Raw genomic sequence first — 16,106 nt, 5'->3', positions numbered from 1 at the left:
TGTCTGACTCCTCAATGTCTTGCAGTTTCTGAGACCCTTTGTTAAAGGAGGAGGATGAGGAAGACAGCGTCTGACTACAGGCTGAGCCACGGTTGTTCTCTGCTCAGCACTTTGACACTCTTTAACAGAATGAGGAGGAAAGGGAGGGCAGTTTCACCTTGCTTTGCTTTTGGTCTAACCCCACTTCACCCCAGCTGCTCAGCGCCCTGCCCGCCCTGGGCTGCACCTGGGCTCCACAGCGGCTGCGCGAGGGGTTTCCTGCCCCGACCTCAAGCCGGCGGCTCAGGGGCTTCGCTCAGGTTCTTCAGGCTTCCTGTTTTTCTCTGAAAGCTTTCATTTTACCAGCAAACTGTTTCCTGTTCTAAGGCTTCTTGCGACTGAAATCCTACAGTTTATCCCCAGCAAGACGTGGATGGTAAAGTCTTTGAGCGCTCTTCCTTTTGCTCATGCTCTCTCCCTCACTGTCAGCTGTCTGGATGGGTGATGTGCACCTCAGTGAAAATTTCAGGAAGGTTTCACTGAGATCTTTAAGTCTTACGGGCTGTCTACAAAATGGGGGGGTTAACTGGCTTGGCTACAGACAGCTTTTCAATTATATTCATGGAAAGTATTGTGCTTTCTGCATTAGCTTATCAGGGAGCAGGGAGCCCTCTATTACTTTAGCTTTCAATCATTTTCCTGCAGCTGTTGCTAAAGTGCTATTAGAAATGAATTAGTGAGTTCGAAAGCAATAGCGGTATAGACGGCCAGGTCTCCGGGCTGCCAGCCTGCCTGCCTCTGGAGGTGAATGCCATTAGAGAGACTGAAAAGCTGACAGGGATGGAGAAACCAAGATAACCTGGCAAGGGACTGCATTCAGAGAGATGCTATGGTGACAGAATCATTTTAGCAGTAAATGTCTTTTTTTTATATATATCACAGCCACGATATAAAAAGTTTAAATAATTACGGATGTGATTTCAAGCTCATTAACTGTGTGGCTGAGCTGAAAGCCCTGTCACTAAGGGGAGGGAGCTGTTGAAGGTTTTGTTGTTTCAGTTCATTGCAGAGCAACCAGTAAATTCCAGTAACAATGAATGACTTAGAAAACATTCAGAGTGCGTGTTCTAAATATTATTTTCCTACAGTCTATATTTTTATATATCCCTAATTCTTACCATAATATTTTCATTAAATGTAACCTTCTAGTTGTAGCCACTTTGCTTATTCCCTCGCCACCCAGATCAAAGGCTGCGGTGTAACTGCTGGATGTTTCTGTGTATCTATATGTAAGACCCAGGACACCAACTGCCATCTCCTCCCTGATAGTGCTGGGTTTAACTTTCAGTAGAAATACATCAACATGAGGCTTCGATCTGACTGGGAAGTTGTGTGAGAACTTTCCATTAAGAATATCGTGGATTAAAGAAAAGGAGTTTGTGAACAAGCAGCACATTCTTGCTAAAACCGCTGCTTCTGCTAGGATGATTGAAATAAATCCTTTCCTTCTTGCATTGGGCTGACCGGAATCAGTGTATTTCAGTACCTCAAACTGAACCAAGTTGTCTTGGTCCAGCCTAGCACTGAGCTGAGCTTGCAAGAGGTTGCAGTTGGCCACCCCTGTGCCCTCTGTGGGCTGGACTCGGAGGCAGGACTCTCCTGCCGTACCTGTGTCTGAGATCCCCTGCTGCTCTGAGCATGGCTTGTAAGAAGCCAGCCAGGAGACATCCTCTTGATTAGGTTGCTTTCTTACTGCACTTTCCTCATCTGCAAAGTGGCTGTCGTATTACTCTTGCAAAACTTCATGAGCTGCTGCAGTGGTTTAAAGCTGGATGCTGCAGTTTAAGTCATGCATATCGCAGCCATTCGGGGGCTGTGGAGAAGCACGTCCAGCTACGTTAGCAAACTGAGGGGGAGAAGAAGTTGGCGTTTGTTTCCTCTTAGACTATGAAACCAAAAAATTTGCACTTGTTCAGCTGGCTGGAGAACTCAGACGTGTTTCCATGAAGCACTTGCTCGCAGTGCCCAGCCAGGGGATACAGACCTGGCAGGCTGCAGGAGGGGCTCAGCCCCCGTGACAGACCGCACCAGGGCTTCCCATTCCCTCCCTGTTACCCACTTCTCCTTTCAGGTTAATTACCTGATTAACTTGAAGCCAGGGGAGCTCAAAAGAGTGGGGATCTCTGTGGGAGTTTAGCAGCTGCTGGCTCTTAGTATCCATTTGCAAGCATCTGAGCCCTGCGAGCACTTTCAGCTCTGCACAGGACTTTCCCCTTGCTGCTGGTGAGTCCAAGCCCAGGGGCCGAGGCCAGGGGCTCGGGAAGGCAGGGCAGCCACTCTGGGGGGGCATCTGCCCTGGTCTGTGTCATGCAAGGAGAGCAGAGGGGGACCTGTGGGAGGGGAACCGGGGATGGGAGGCAGGAGGGAAGCACCGGTGCCCTGAAGCTCCTCTCCCCCTGCTATTTGTCCAAAAAATGAGTCTTTCAGGGGACTGGGAAAGCAGTGGGGAATCCCAGAGCTGTCAGCCGAGGAGGAAGGAAGAGCAGCTGGAGGTCCACAGTGGTGAGAACTGCTGAGCAGAGCACAGACCGGGGCAGTGAGGGTGAGATTTGGGGAGACAAGGGCACAGCAAGGTGGGTGTGGGATGTGGTGGCAGGATGTGGCCAGGGAGGTGGCAGAGGCTGTGCACTGCCAGCCTCACACCATCTTGGCATGGGAGAGACAGCACAAGCTGCCTGCCTTCCCCTCCATGCCCACAGTGCAACCCTGTGAGCCCCTCTGAGCCCCCTCGCCAGCCAGGGCTCTGCTTTTGCTCCTGCAAGGTGCCTGCATCACCCCAGGTTCCATGAGCTGTGGCTCTGCATGCTCGGGCTGCTCAGCATGGCACAATGGCCTCAAGTTGCAGCAGGGGAGGTTTCAGTTGGGTATTCAGAAAAATGTCTTCACTGACAGGGCTGTCCAGCACTGGGACAGGCTGCCCAGGGAACTGGTGCAGTCACCATCCCTGGGGGTGTTTAAAAAATGCATAGGTGCTGTGCTTGGGGACGTGGTTTAGTGATGGACTTGGCAGTTCTGGGTTAATGGATGGACTTGATGATTTTAAAGGCCTTTACCAACCTAAATGATTCTGTGATTCTATGATTCTAAGGCTGGCAAGGGAGCTGGACTGGCAAGCTGATCTGCCTTTGGAGGGTTGCTGTGTATTTCTGCTAAGCTAAAGCCCCCAGGATCTCCAAGAGGCAGGATGCCTCAGAGCAAAGCTCCCAACGTAGAGTTGCGGCTTCTTTATGGTTGGTTGTTGGGTTTTTTTTGCTTTTTTTCTTTCTTTTTTTTTTTTTTTCAGCACTGACTTGCACAGTTAGGTATGCCCATCCCATGCTGATCGCAGGGCACCCCAGCACAGTTTGTGTGACCCAGTAGGGTGATTTCTTGAGCTGAAATAAGTGCTGAAACAACAGGGGCCAACAAAAGTAAGCAGGTGATGGATTGCTTGGAGCTGCTAACCTGTTTCGCCTGCCCGTGGACACGGTTCTGTTGCTCAAGACACTATGCTGGGTCAGAACCAAAAGGGAGTTTTTTTGAAGAAATTAGGGAAGTTTTATTGTGGAATTCAGACCAGCCAATTATAAAAGGCCCTTCTGGCTCCAAATTTACATCCATTAGTTAACACTTGTGCTGTCTGCAAAACAACAGAGGTGAAATTGGTGTGGGGAAGTGGTGTGCCGGGAGCTTGTGTGCAGATCATCTCCCCAGCCTGTCTGTGTGTCCCAGGAGGTGCTGGGCAGCCCACGGTGACCTCAAGCATCAGCGGGAGGCACACACAGCTACCACTTACTGTTGTGTTCAGGTATCGCCATGGCTTCTCTCTGGAGCTCGCTGGAAAAAGATGTGTTCAACCCGCAGAAAAAGAGGCTACTAGAAACCATTCATGTCTGGAAGACAGGGAAGAAGAAGAAGATGTCCATTCTCTGTGTCGTGGGTGAGAACCTCGGGGGCTGGGATGCTGGCTGAGCTGCAAACCCGGGAAGGTTTCTTGCAGCTCTAGTCAGAGAGTTTTGTCTCTCGTGGCTCTTTTCCTAATCTGGGAGAAAAGATAGGACCACTATTTGGAATGCTGTATTTCAGGATTAAATGAGGGAAATACTAATCCAAAGATAGGCACTGTGCCTGTCAGTGTAGTATGTCAAGAACTGGCAACAAAAGCACAAGTTCCCTCTTGAGTGCCGGGTGATCTTTAGCTGGCTAGAGAGAGCTGGGGTCTGCAGGACTGCTCCCTCCACCAACCTAAGATTTTATTTTTTTTTTACCATTTGCATCAAACCTGTCATTAGAGGTCAGCAACAAACCATTCTAACATGACACAGCATTACAGCCTCATTCTGTCTCTTCATAGTTTTGGTGAAAGTTTTATTGGTACCCAGACATTACACAGCGATTTGATTAGGATCCAAGGGTACAAGTGCTTTGGGAAATTATCCACCTCCTATGGTATATGCTTTTCTAGTTGCTCCATCACTCCTGAGACATTGTTAGCATAGATTTTTTGACAGACTTACAGGGGAGGGACTTCCCTGCCAATGAGCTTCCAGACAGTGTAGTCACCTGCCGCAGGATTAATTTCTGACAGCCTTAGCCATAGTGTTTGACCTAGATTATGTGCTTCAGCTCCCTCTGTAGTCAGCGGAGGCCAGCAGGGATATCTCCAAGGGTTGATGTAGCCACCCTGTATAACATCTAAAGTACACGAGTTACCCCTGGCGCTGTCCGTGTCAGCTTTCTGGAGGCACCTAGCTCATATGGGGGAATGAAATTGTAATAGCCAGAATGATGTACAGTGAGCGCCTCCCAGATGACCCAAGAGGTGACTGTAAGCTAATTGGCACTGGAACTGATTTTTGATGGGATATGTTAGTGTGGGTATCAGTCAAACAATGCAGTGCTTTTGGACCCTGTTGTAAAGCCAGCAACATGGTATGTAACCGTCATAAATCTCCTCACACCAGGGCGCCCGGTTTGCATCACATTTGGATCTTGCTGAAATACTACTTTTGCCTTGTGTAGAGCACAATGGCCTGGTTTAAAACCCTTTGACATTATTCGGAATCCCTCATTAGACTTCAGAGTACTCTGGATTAGACCCCAGAGAGGACTTCCCATATGTAAATACTCAATGAAAGGAAAGCCAGTAGAAACCCTGTAGTATCTCTCCATACAGCCGCAAGGCAAAATCAGTGTCTGTGTGTCCATCTGTACTTGTCCACCCACACTGAACTGTTGTGTACTGGGCTACCAATAATATTGTGTGTTGTTTGGGTTGTTTGTTTTTTTTTTCCTCATCCTCAGTGGACACCTTTATGCCAATGCAGCCGTTTCTGGTGAGGGTCAAGACAGACCGAGGAGAGCAGTACAAGATAGCCTGCCGGTGGCCTTTAGCAGAGCTGAAGCTTGTGGATGGCAAGACCCTCAGTCAGGTAGGATTGATTTTCCTTCTGTGGCAAAAGGCAGAACTGATCTGGGGGAGGGTAAGATACGAGTATAGAGCTAGAGAGACCCAGGCCAGGATCCACAGGGGGATTTGTGTCCTCTGGACCTCGTCCCATATGTTTAGGTGGTGAGAAGAGCAGCAGAGGGGGTGTGTGCATGTGTGTGTGTGTGTGATTTCTAATATGAGAATGAACCAGCCCGAACAATGCTAATTTTGGGAAACAGCCACCAGTAAAAAAAATTTACAAGCCTTCTGCCTTCCCTCAGAGCTGCTTCCTAGAGTATGGTGAAGGGAGTTCTCTCCCTGGTTGGTTCCTCCTTCCTACATCAGTGCTTTTGGACTTGTTGCTCTTATGTTTTCCAGGGAGATGCCTGTGCCCAGGGCTGGGGCTGGCATGATTTCCTCCCTCCTAAGTCATCCCTCTCGAAGTTAGGAAATGTCAGGCTGGCCAAATACCTGCCTGGGTGAGCAGTGAGTGGGTGACTGCTGCACGGACACAGCTTCCATCAAAATCAGTGGTCAAACTCCCCTCCTTCCTCAGGCAGAGGACCTCCTGAAGCTCTTTGCAGGAGATGGGCTGCAAAGTACTGCTCTTGTCAGGTCTCCAGGATTTGCAGAGCACATTGTCAGGCCCATCTGTCGATCCATGTTGACAAAGCTTCTTGACAGACATTTGCATAGGGTATTTAAAGATTAAATGGAGGCATTTACTGAAAGAAGGATTATAGAGAGCTGGAGTCAGCGTGATTCTGTGCTTTTAGGGAGACATTAAGGCTTTTGGGAAAGAAAGCATGGACAAGATATTCGCTTTCTGCTGCTGGGGCTGGCAGTGTCATTAAAGTTGTTATAATTAGGGTTTTTTATTAATGTGAATGTTCTAGGGGCTTTGGCAAGGTGCCTGAGTTTTCACAAGCATAGAAACAAATGAGAAAAAGAACAGCTTTCCAGTTCTACATCCAGGGCAAATAAAGTACATCTGCACAGCACGTCAGAAAGGAAAATCACAACTGCAGGTTGGCAGGGCATCTTGATCCTGTGGGTAGAACAGAACTGATAACTCATAGTTTTACATTCTCCTGTAAACAGGGAAATTCATGCTTTCATCCTGCCTGAGCTTTCTTCTCGCAGATGAGCCACCAAGTCTTCTAAAGGCTTTAGCTCTGGAGGAGTTAGGATTAGAAGGTACCTCCAGGATTTTCCGTCCTTTCCCCTTCGTGTGCCATCCCAATGAGATAAACCGATCATATTCTATCTTAAAGTATCGGTGTATATTTGAACCCTCTCCTACTGGGAGTCAAATACAGAACTTGGTTGTCCCGATGGCTAAAGCCTTCTTATGACTCCCAGCCCATATTCCTGCCCACATCGTTCCTGTTTGCCCTTGTGCCGTGGCTGTCCTTTAGGTTAGACAGCTCTTCTCCTTTGCAGATACATTTTTAGATGGTGGTCACCTCCCCTATTAACCTTCCTTCTGGCGGGCTAAGTGGACTGGCCTCCTAGACTCCTCTTCTGTGCTGACTTCTCTCTTCCCTTCATCAGGCCTGGAGCCCTCTTCCTTGCTTCTTCCAGGCTGAATTGGTCTTTCTTGAAACAGAGGCATCCAGAGTTGTCCATATCCTTCCTGAAATGGGTCCTACTCACCAGGTGAAACTGCTGCACAAGGTCCCCAGGCAGAGGAGAGGCTGCACAGGCTGCAGCCAGGACATGTTGGCATCCTTCAGGGTCCCACCATGGAGACCCCAGCACACGGCAAGCACAGTGCAGCCCAGGGCCCAAGTCAGCACAGTTCTGCCCTGTCGCGTGGCTCGGCAGGTCCATGGAAATCAAAATACGAGCTCTCCTCTGCTGCTTAGCAGATAGTATCAACTACAGCCAAACCCTGGCTACTGAGTCAAATTCAGTGCAGACAGCAAGGGCTTGGTTGTCAGGTCTGCTCTGGTGCACTGGGAAGCCCTCTGCACCCTGGCACCAGCAAAGTACTGACACTGCAAGTCCGGCGGTGTTTAAAGCTACAGCTCCCCTGACCGAAACAGTATTAATATTTATGAAACGATTAATGGATGCCTCCCTGCTTTAATAGCGCCTCATAAGGCATGCTATAAACCACGCACACTGGAAATCCCTTCCTCACACATCGCTGCTCCGTGCCGTTGCAGGGGCTGCTACCGAGCCTGCAGAGCAATGCGGGGGCGTGATGTATTGCTTCAAGGTGTTTAGAAACAACCCTTAAAGCATTGTAGGACTGCGTCAGTCCTCATAAACTCTATGTCTGTTATGATGATTAGTATCAATAATTACAAGTGCAGCTTCTAAGTTCTCCAGAAGGTGAGAGCAGGCTGTGCTGCAGAGCTAATGAGAGGATGCAGGAAGGAGTTTCTCTCTGTGGGATGCTCCTTGTTCAGCAGCCTCCCTTATTCTCCCCACCTAGTACCTCTTACTGGCAAAAACTAAGTCTCCTGTGGCTGTGGTTGCCCCTCCATGGGACTCCATCCTTTGGGCATGGACAGATGTAGAGAGATTGACACTTACACATGAAACAGTGTATGATGGAACATCCCCAAGATGAAAACAACATGGGGAAATGCCAAGAGTGCTTATTTTCCAGTCCATGCTCCTGTTCTTTCAAGTGATTTTCCCCTGCCAGGGAATGGGGCTGCTGGGAGGTGCCAGGTGAAGCACGTGTAATACCGCAGTGCTGCTGGGGGAAGTTCAGGACTGAGCTTGTGGAAGCCCATTTCTGTTTTTTTTTTCTGGGTGTTCCCAATTCTTGAGCAAAGAAAGGTTTGAGATTTCCGGTTGGTTGAGAACTACAGAGGGGAATATCTGCAGTGGGAGGCAGGATGAGTGCTGGGCTTACCCCAAATGCTTAACTCCAGTTGATTCAAGCACATCATTACACTGCAGAGTTTATTGCCACAGGATGCTGTGGATGCCGACGCTATGAATAAGATCAAAAAGCCATCAGAGGAAATCAGGGACAGTAGGTCCTTCAAGGGCTGTTAAACACAGTGCTGTGGATACAACCTTTGGCTCAGTGAGCTGCTAGATCATGGGCTGCTGGAGGCTGGCAGGGAATCCTGAAGGCAATATAACTGTGGACTTACCCTTTGAATGCTTTTTCTCCCAAGCATCTGTCATTGGCCACTGTCAAAATTCATCAGCGTTCGCACCCCCAAAACTGCAGTAAAGGGTGACGGATTTATATAATCTGAAAAGAGATCAGCGTGCTGGAGCAGGACGCTGCTGCTGGTTGATTGCTTGGTCTGACCCACTATGCGTGTCTTGGTGTCTACGACTAGGGTTAGAATTGCTGTGCATCCTTTTATTTTCAGTGCTTTTATCATGCTTATGATTATTTGCCAAGTGCCATGAATCTACCTCTCAAATCCTGCCCCATTGCTTTGGGATAGCAGCAGAAGTCCAGGGAGAGATGTCTGTATCTTCAGGAATGAAACATGAAGAAGGATATGCTGTTAACGAGAGGAATCGCCTGCTGTCAGCTGGGAGATGGAGAGCTTGTCAGGGGATTCGTTGATTGAAAGATTTCACATCAAACTTCTGACAGCAGTTACCCTGGGGACGGTACTCTTGGTGTCCATCATGTTGAGTGCTGCAAGGATCGTGGGGGCAATAGCCTGTTTTTAGCCCTTCATCAGATCTGAGTCTGACTATACCCATGCAGCTCCACCAAAACCAGTCTAGCCATTGGCATGATGTGGCCGGTAGCACCGGTCTCCCTGGGGTCACCTTCCCAGCATGTCCAGCCAGGCGTTTTGCCAGGTGGTCTCCGGGAGCTGTCAGGATCACCCCCCTGGCTGAAGGGACGGAGCTGCTTGTGCAGACAGAGCTCTCTCCTCTAAGCTCTGTGCTCGTCTCCACTCACAATGTGGCTTCCTGGGGCCACCAAAACCCCCAAAGCTTGAAAGTGCAGCGCAGGAGTGTATCTCCCTCCTTCAACTAGGAGGTGTTTCTTCTCCCGGCACAAAAGGTGTTCTCACATCAGTACCTGACACTAACATGTGCTGCAAACCTATGCTGAGTGTATGTGGTGCGGCAAGTGTGTCTAATTGTTGTAGTAATTAACTGTTGGCATCTAGGCAAGCCTGGATTTTGATCTGCAGTTTGACAAGGTTTACAAGTGGACAGCTAGCAGCTTTGATGAGAAGAAAACCTTTATCAGATGCTTATGGAAGCTGAACCACCGATTCCTCGCCAGCTCTATCGCATTTGTGAATGTCCCCTCCTGTGTAGCAGAAGGTGATTAGTTCCCTTGTCGCACTCAGTGGTTTGGGATTTTTTTTGCATTATCACTGCTATCGCTTTAGGAACGGGAGGTGAATAAATTGCAAACAGTGCATGCAGGTGATGGGTGAAGCCGGGGTGGGTACCAGGGAGAGCTAAGCAGGAGCATCCATGCTTTGTGTGTCTGGAGGCACAGCCATCCGATTTATCCACTGACCCCTGCCATGGAGACACAGTGAGAGGCTGGGAGGGAAAACAGATGGACAGTTCATTTTATCTCCAGAGATGCTATCTGCACTCTGGGCTGGGGAAGGCAGGTAGTAAAGTGGTGGTAATGTCAGGCCAGGGGGAGACTGGCTGCCTGCCTGGTAACATTACCCCATAAAAAGATATATGGATATAAAAATACATTTTACTTGACAACACGTGACTATCAGTATATTTGATCAGAAGCAGCCTGTTCATCTCTGAAATTTGTCTCAGCTTTGTATAACATATCACCATGCCCCAACACACAGTCCTAGAGAGGTGAACAAGTGAAAACACAACCAAAGCCCAAATTGAATTTCAAATGTCTGTTTTGCTGCTCTTACAAAGCTGGCCCTTTATCCCACACACATCTTTCTTTGGTCCATGCTGTGACCTTATTCTAACTGACCATCAGACTAAGACCCCTGGACTCATGTCACTTGGACTCAGTGGGAGCCTTGGGGCTACCATTAGCAGGGCTAATAAAATGACACAGCTAGAAGGTTTTGGCTACTTCCACATCTCCTCCTGCCCACGCAGGGAGACAAAGGCCCCAAGAAGATAGGAAGGACACTGTGGAGGCTGAGAGCCAGGAGGAGCTCAGTGTGTACCAGGAGATGACACCAAGGGAAGCTGCTGATGTGTTGAAACTGATGGAGGAGTACGAGCCCCTTGTGAACAACTCGGTGGCCTTTGCAGAGCAGCTGACCAATGATCTCCATGTGCTGGATGAGGTAAGGGGGCCAAGGGCTGTGACTCAACTGAGAAAAAGGTGTCTGGCTTTTGGGGGCACTGGGTTAGTCTCTGGGTTTTGCTCTTTCGTTTGCTGTGAGCACTTGATCCGAGCAAAAGTCATCTTGCTGTTGTGCTGCTTCAGCTCAAAAGGCATCTCATGTGCAAGCCCAGAGGATGCTGCTGCTCCTCCCCTCGCGAAGGTAGGTGTTTGTCCCCCTGTGCATGGTGCCAGCGCTGAACAAGGAGCTGCAGCCTGGCAGCCAGGCACCAAATGTCTGTCTCTGCTGAGCTTAACTGCCCCTTGACGTTGGCTTGAGTGGTGCCTCTCCCACGGACGCAGGGGCTGACCAGCTTGGGGCAGGTGAAGCCCACTGCCAGTTTTGCAAAGCAGTAAAACAAACTAGTGGCACAGATCCAGCTGCAGGGAAGGACAGGGAGCCCAGCTGCGTGAGGACGTGGAGCTGTGAGGGGCTGCAATGTCTGGGAGCAGCGCAGGGATGGGTGAGGGTCTGGCTGCGGGGCAAAGTGAAGCTGGGGTGTTCTGGGGTGGCTGAGGGACATGGATGAGGCTGGGGAGCTCTGGGGTCTCTGCTGCATTGTGCAGAATGTCTCTATGTCCCGTGTAGTGTAGATTAGGACCATCGTTTCTGTAGCCAGCAGCGCAGAAGGAATTTGCTTTTGGGTGTTGCCTTACTGCTAGGTCTGCAAGCTGTGCCGGAGCCAGGTCAGTGGTCAGCGGCGACCCTGAGCAATCCCAGTCTTAACCTCATCTGGAAATGATTTACAGGACTGTTCCAAAGGGAAAACGCGGTGGCAATGCCCGCACTGTGTCTTCCCCTCCCTGCCTGCATGGGGCTGCGTGTCCCCCAGGGAAGGTTAGCCTGCCAGACACCTCGGGGCACGGAGTGCTCCCAGGTTCCTGCCAAATCCACAGCCAGGTCTGCAGCTCACAGCGTGCTTGGTCCAGCATGGCCATCGGCAAGCAGGACATGCCGAAGCAGTGGGCATGGGTCCTGCCACGTTGCCATGAAGGCTATCACAGAAACATCAAAAATCGTATTATTTCGGGTGGGTTTTTTCTTTCACTTGAGCACAAGCAACCTTGGGAAGGGGAGAGCAGAGAAAAGCTGAGTAGGAAGGACAAAGGCTGCTGAGTAGGGAGGGAGGGGATGAAAGTGCATATAAAAAAGCAGGGGATGATGAAGAGGGATGCCTGGAAGAAAAGGAAAGGGCCAGCAATGATCTCTACAGAAGGAGAAGCAACAGCCAGGGAGAAAAAAAAGGGGGTGGGGGGGTGGAGGGGGAAATGAAACTGAGCTGGAAGAAGATAAAAAGTAAAAGATAAACTGTAGTAGAAAGGGCCAATGGAGAAGGCACACATTATTTTCAGACTATTGAGCTTTATTTAGTTTATTAGAGTTGCTGTATTTTATTGCATTCCTGCAGAGGATAACTTGTTTCTTTGAGTGCTGGAGCAAAATAATGAGATAGCTGCTTTAGCATTTATCTTATGCTAATATAGCTGGTGCTAGAATTTTATGGGTAGGTAACTGAAGAGCAAAGGGAAAGAAATAAGCCAAAGGAAATATCCTAAAACATACAAGAAAACCACAGACCCTAAATCCAACCTTCTTTAGCTCCAGTATTTGCTGTAATCCCAGTTTGTATTGATATATGACTTTGTACACTTGGAAATTCAGTAGTTAATCTGGAAGACCAAACTCCTGAGGTCTGCTCCTGCTTGCTCTTGGCAAGTCATACAGGCACTTTGTGACTCTGTTTCCCAGCTGTAAAATACTCTCTATGAGAGTAACTAATAGATGTCTGTTGAGTTCTTTGATATGAAAGGTGCTGTCAAATACATTATTTTAATACCCTCTAATGAATGTCACTTATTTCTAATACACATCGATTAATGAGATGTTTATATTTCTAAAGCTTAATGTATGGTATTAAGTGCTAATAATACCAGCAAGTTAGACTAGCACATGCATATATTTAAATGTTTTTCCCCACATCCCAGTGATAACACCTTGTCCTCCTCTTATAACACTAATCACCGTCTCCTCACCCATCTTCTGGGGATGCAGAACACTGCACCAACAGTGAGAAAGCTGCTTTGGAGGAAAGTAAAGCACAGCCAGGGCACCTGGGAGGTTGGCAGCTCTGATTTTTACATTGGTATTCCTCAGTACTTGCAGGGTTCCAGCACCTGCTGAAACACAGGCAGCTCCCGGCAGCTTTGTGCTGCCTTCAGCAGGAGAGCGATTACCCTCAGCTGAGTGGATGCTCCGGAGAGCCCATCCTGCCAGCAGCTGCCCTGCCAGTGTCACCAGTGATGCTCTGCTCTAGGCAAACCCCCGCGGGTCTGTTAAGCCCTAATCAGATGATCTGAAGGCACAGCGGTGCCAGGCTTGCGGGAGGTTTATGGCTGTAATTTAGGAACATTTAATAAAATGTGAAGCTCCGGGCAGAGCCCGTGGCCACGGGCCAGAGTCCCTGGTGTGCGGCTGGAAAGCAGCATCAGGAGCGGGGCTGTTTGCTCCTTCCCAGGTCACTCGTGCCAGCCTGCGCAGGCTGGTTGGGCTCCGGAGCATTCGCTGAGCATCGGTGGTGCTTTCAGATGAGTATCTGCGCGCATTAGCAAGCCCTGCTTCAAATCCGACTGCTGAGCCTGCCGGCACGTGAACCCTCAGCCTGCGCTGCCACCGCCGGGCTCCCCGAGGGAAAGCTGTGTCACTCTGCAGTGGGGTTGGTCCATCCCTACCCTTCGATGGAGGTGCTTTGCTGGCTTTGCTACGGCAACAGGCTTTTCCTTGCTACAGAATTCCTCTGACCTTTCCCACAGCCTTTGTGAATCTGCCTGCCTCCGAAGCCATTCCCCACAGTCCTTGCTCCCACGCTTCCCTAAAACGGCACCACGTGTGTCACAGGAGAGTGTAGTCCATGCTGTGGCAGTGAGGCCGAAGCCACTCGCTCCAGGTGTGTGCTCAGAGTGGCTCTCACACGCTTCAGGAGCACCTCCGTGCTGCTCTAGCATCATGCCCTGCCGGTGGCACCTGAGCTGCCAGCTCGTTTTTATCCTGATGATAGCCATGCAGGTGGAGCTTGCATAAGAGAAAGTCCTTTACACAGGGACTGTAGGTGCCCAGCAACTACAGGGCTTTCAGACATGTTCCTAATTCGGACCACAGGGCAGGTCCAAGCTACACTAACCTGACTTGGGTTGACAAGACTTTGCTTCTCTTCCTCCTATCTAGTGATGAATTTGGCAGTGCAGGGTTAACAGTTGGGCTGGATCATCTCAGAGGTCTTTTCCAGCCCTCTATGAGTCCATCATTTCCCACCTGCAAGCCGAGTCTGGGGTGTACTGAGGGTGCCGATGCTTCCATTGTTTGTTTTCAGAAGGCGTCAAATAATTGAAATATCAGAAAAGACAAACTTTAAAATCTTTATTAACAGAGAGAAAAATAGCAGCCTGGAAGCCTCCCACCCATGTCTATTGATTGTTTTCTTTGATATCCTGCATGGTACATAGGCCCTGAAAATGATACAATTAACATTTGGAAGCAGTTAATCTCTAGCGGAGCCTGTCAGCAGCGATTAACGTGCCGTTGTATCTCTACCACCCATCAAAACAAACGCCTGACACCTCCCTAGGCAAACTGTGCCTTCAGTTTCCGTATTGGAGACATATATATGTGCATGTCTCATGCATGATTTAGCTGTTTATTAATTCCAGTGCCAGAGCAGCTCAGCTGGGTAACACCCTGGCAGCAGTGGCAATGCCCAGAGCTGTGCTAAATGTGCTGTGACAGGCACTTGGCATGGCCATGGTCTGCATAAATGCATTAGAGCCAGACAGAAATGGCCAGTGCCTCAAAGCTGGCATGTTTTCTTACAAATATTGTAGGATGGACATGCAGGTCCTCAGGGGACTGTACCAGTTGTGGAGATTGAGGGTTGGAGAGTCCATGCAGTGTCCACGTGGGACTTCCCTAGCGTACAGAGGGAAAAGTGGGGTGCAGAAGCCAGCAGGGCTTGGTGCCCTCTCCAGACCTACAGAGACTGTGTTCTGCTTGTGGTTGGATTGGCCCAGCAGCTCCACAGTAAGCTCTTTGCCGTGGCAGATGAAAGTCCTCTGAGCCTACACCTTGCTTGGGGAAGGGTTTTGTTCTGCCCTGCACTTGGGACTTGCAGGTGGTTGCTGATGTAGAGTTTAGCCAAGTGCGAAGGTAAGACACTGGCCTCGTGCAGGTAGTGATGCAGGACAGCTGCAAGCATCTTGCACCTTACAGTGACAGGGTCTCTTCTTTGGCTTGGGAGGGTGAAGGTCAGGATATTTGACTCCGAGATGGTGGTGATCAGTCCCTGCTGCAGCGCTGAAGCCCTCTCTCTCCATTTCACAGGCCAACCTTAGAGCCATTATCTCTTCTGAGAAGCAGGTGACACAGCTGATGAGCTCCATCGATGAGGCCCTCGCAGAGGTGGCCCGAGTGGAGGAGACCTTGCAGATCTATGATGAGTTACTGGGAAGTGTGAAGCAGCAGATGGACCACATCCACCAGGAAAACTCCTTGCTCCATCACATTGTTGCCAACAAGACAAGGCTGATGGACGAGATCCTTTTCCTCACGGTATGTGGATTTGCAGACATAAATCTTCAGCCTGTTGAATTTATTGGAAAAAACTTCCAGCAAGCCTCAACTGCTGAAAACTATTATCTGTCTGCGAAGGCTACAGAGCTTCTCTGGCCTAGAAATGGGGACTTTGTTGTCTTGATAATGTGAGGATGGTCACGCAGCTGGGATGTACTACAGGTAGACGAGCAACAGACATGATGTGCACTGTGATCCAAGGCTGTAAGAGGGGTCTCTGGAAGTCCTCCTAGGCAAGGTTAGCCTCATATGATGTAATGTGAAGGACCTTCCAGACACAGCTCTGCAACCTTTCGCTTGAGATGCTGTGGTCTGCCTGTCAGTGTCAGGTTTGGGACCTTCTTACGCGCTCAGAGGCTGCTGGGGCAGTGTTTTTACCCTTGCAATCAAAGCACCAAGATCCTCCCAGCCTTGGGCCTTCAAATTCCAGGCATACCTATGTCTGTTTGTGGGGTTCTTGTGGAAGCCATTGCCACTGAGGGTAGCTGCCTCCCTCCTCCCTTCACTTGGTAGCTTTCAGTTTATATCTTTGTGCTATGGAAAACCAGCTTTTATTAGCAGCTAATAGTAATTTCAATAGGCAATAATCATTACCCAGGACTATGCAAGCCCAATACTTAATGAGCAATTAGAGCCAGAGTATGCAACACTCACCCCTGGCCAAAGCCTGTTCCCATCAGCACTCATAACCTCACATGCAGAGAAATTGCTGGGGGCTCTGCAGGGGTCCCAAGGCAAAGTGTGCATCTACTGTGGGA

The 16,106-nt window shown here is 49.4% G+C and overlaps 1 protein-coding gene across 11 annotated transcripts in view; it reads left to right on the top strand.

Moving 5' to 3' along the window:
• Positions 1-257: 257 nt before the first annotated feature.
• The window catches only part of LOC102047642 (exocyst complex component 1-like), a 31,349-nt gene continuing 15,500 nt past the window's right edge, over positions 258-16,106 (top strand). For 2 of the 11 annotated variants that reach the window (XM_055727458.1, XM_055727456.1), the window contains exons 1-8: positions 263-415; positions 2,111-2,262; positions 3,128-3,269; positions 3,827-3,958; positions 5,323-5,450; positions 9,562-9,721; positions 10,496-10,689; positions 15,100-15,327. In XM_055727458.1, the coding sequence (XP_055583433.1) occupies positions 3,224-3,269; positions 3,827-3,958; positions 5,323-5,450; positions 9,562-9,721; positions 10,496-10,689; positions 15,100-15,327 (888 nt within the window). In that variant the 5' untranslated portion in view covers positions 263-415; positions 2,111-2,262; positions 3,128-3,223. Of the gene's footprint in view, positions 416-2,110; positions 2,263-3,127; positions 3,270-3,750; positions 3,959-5,322; positions 5,451-9,561; positions 9,722-10,495; positions 10,690-15,099; positions 15,328-16,106 lie in introns of those variants that run through there. The other 9 variants (XM_055727460.1, XM_055727465.1, XM_055727463.1 and 6 more) reach the window with 9 other exon arrangements.

This window comes from Falco cherrug, chromosome 15 (assembly GCF_023634085.1).
Source record: "Falco cherrug isolate bFalChe1 chromosome 15, bFalChe1.pri, whole genome shotgun sequence".
NCBI classification, from domain to species: domain Eukaryota; kingdom Metazoa; phylum Chordata; class Aves; order Falconiformes; family Falconidae; genus Falco; species Falco cherrug.
The sequence above is the reverse complement of the archived record's forward strand: the minus strand, read 5'-3'. Positions and strand labels throughout refer to the sequence as shown.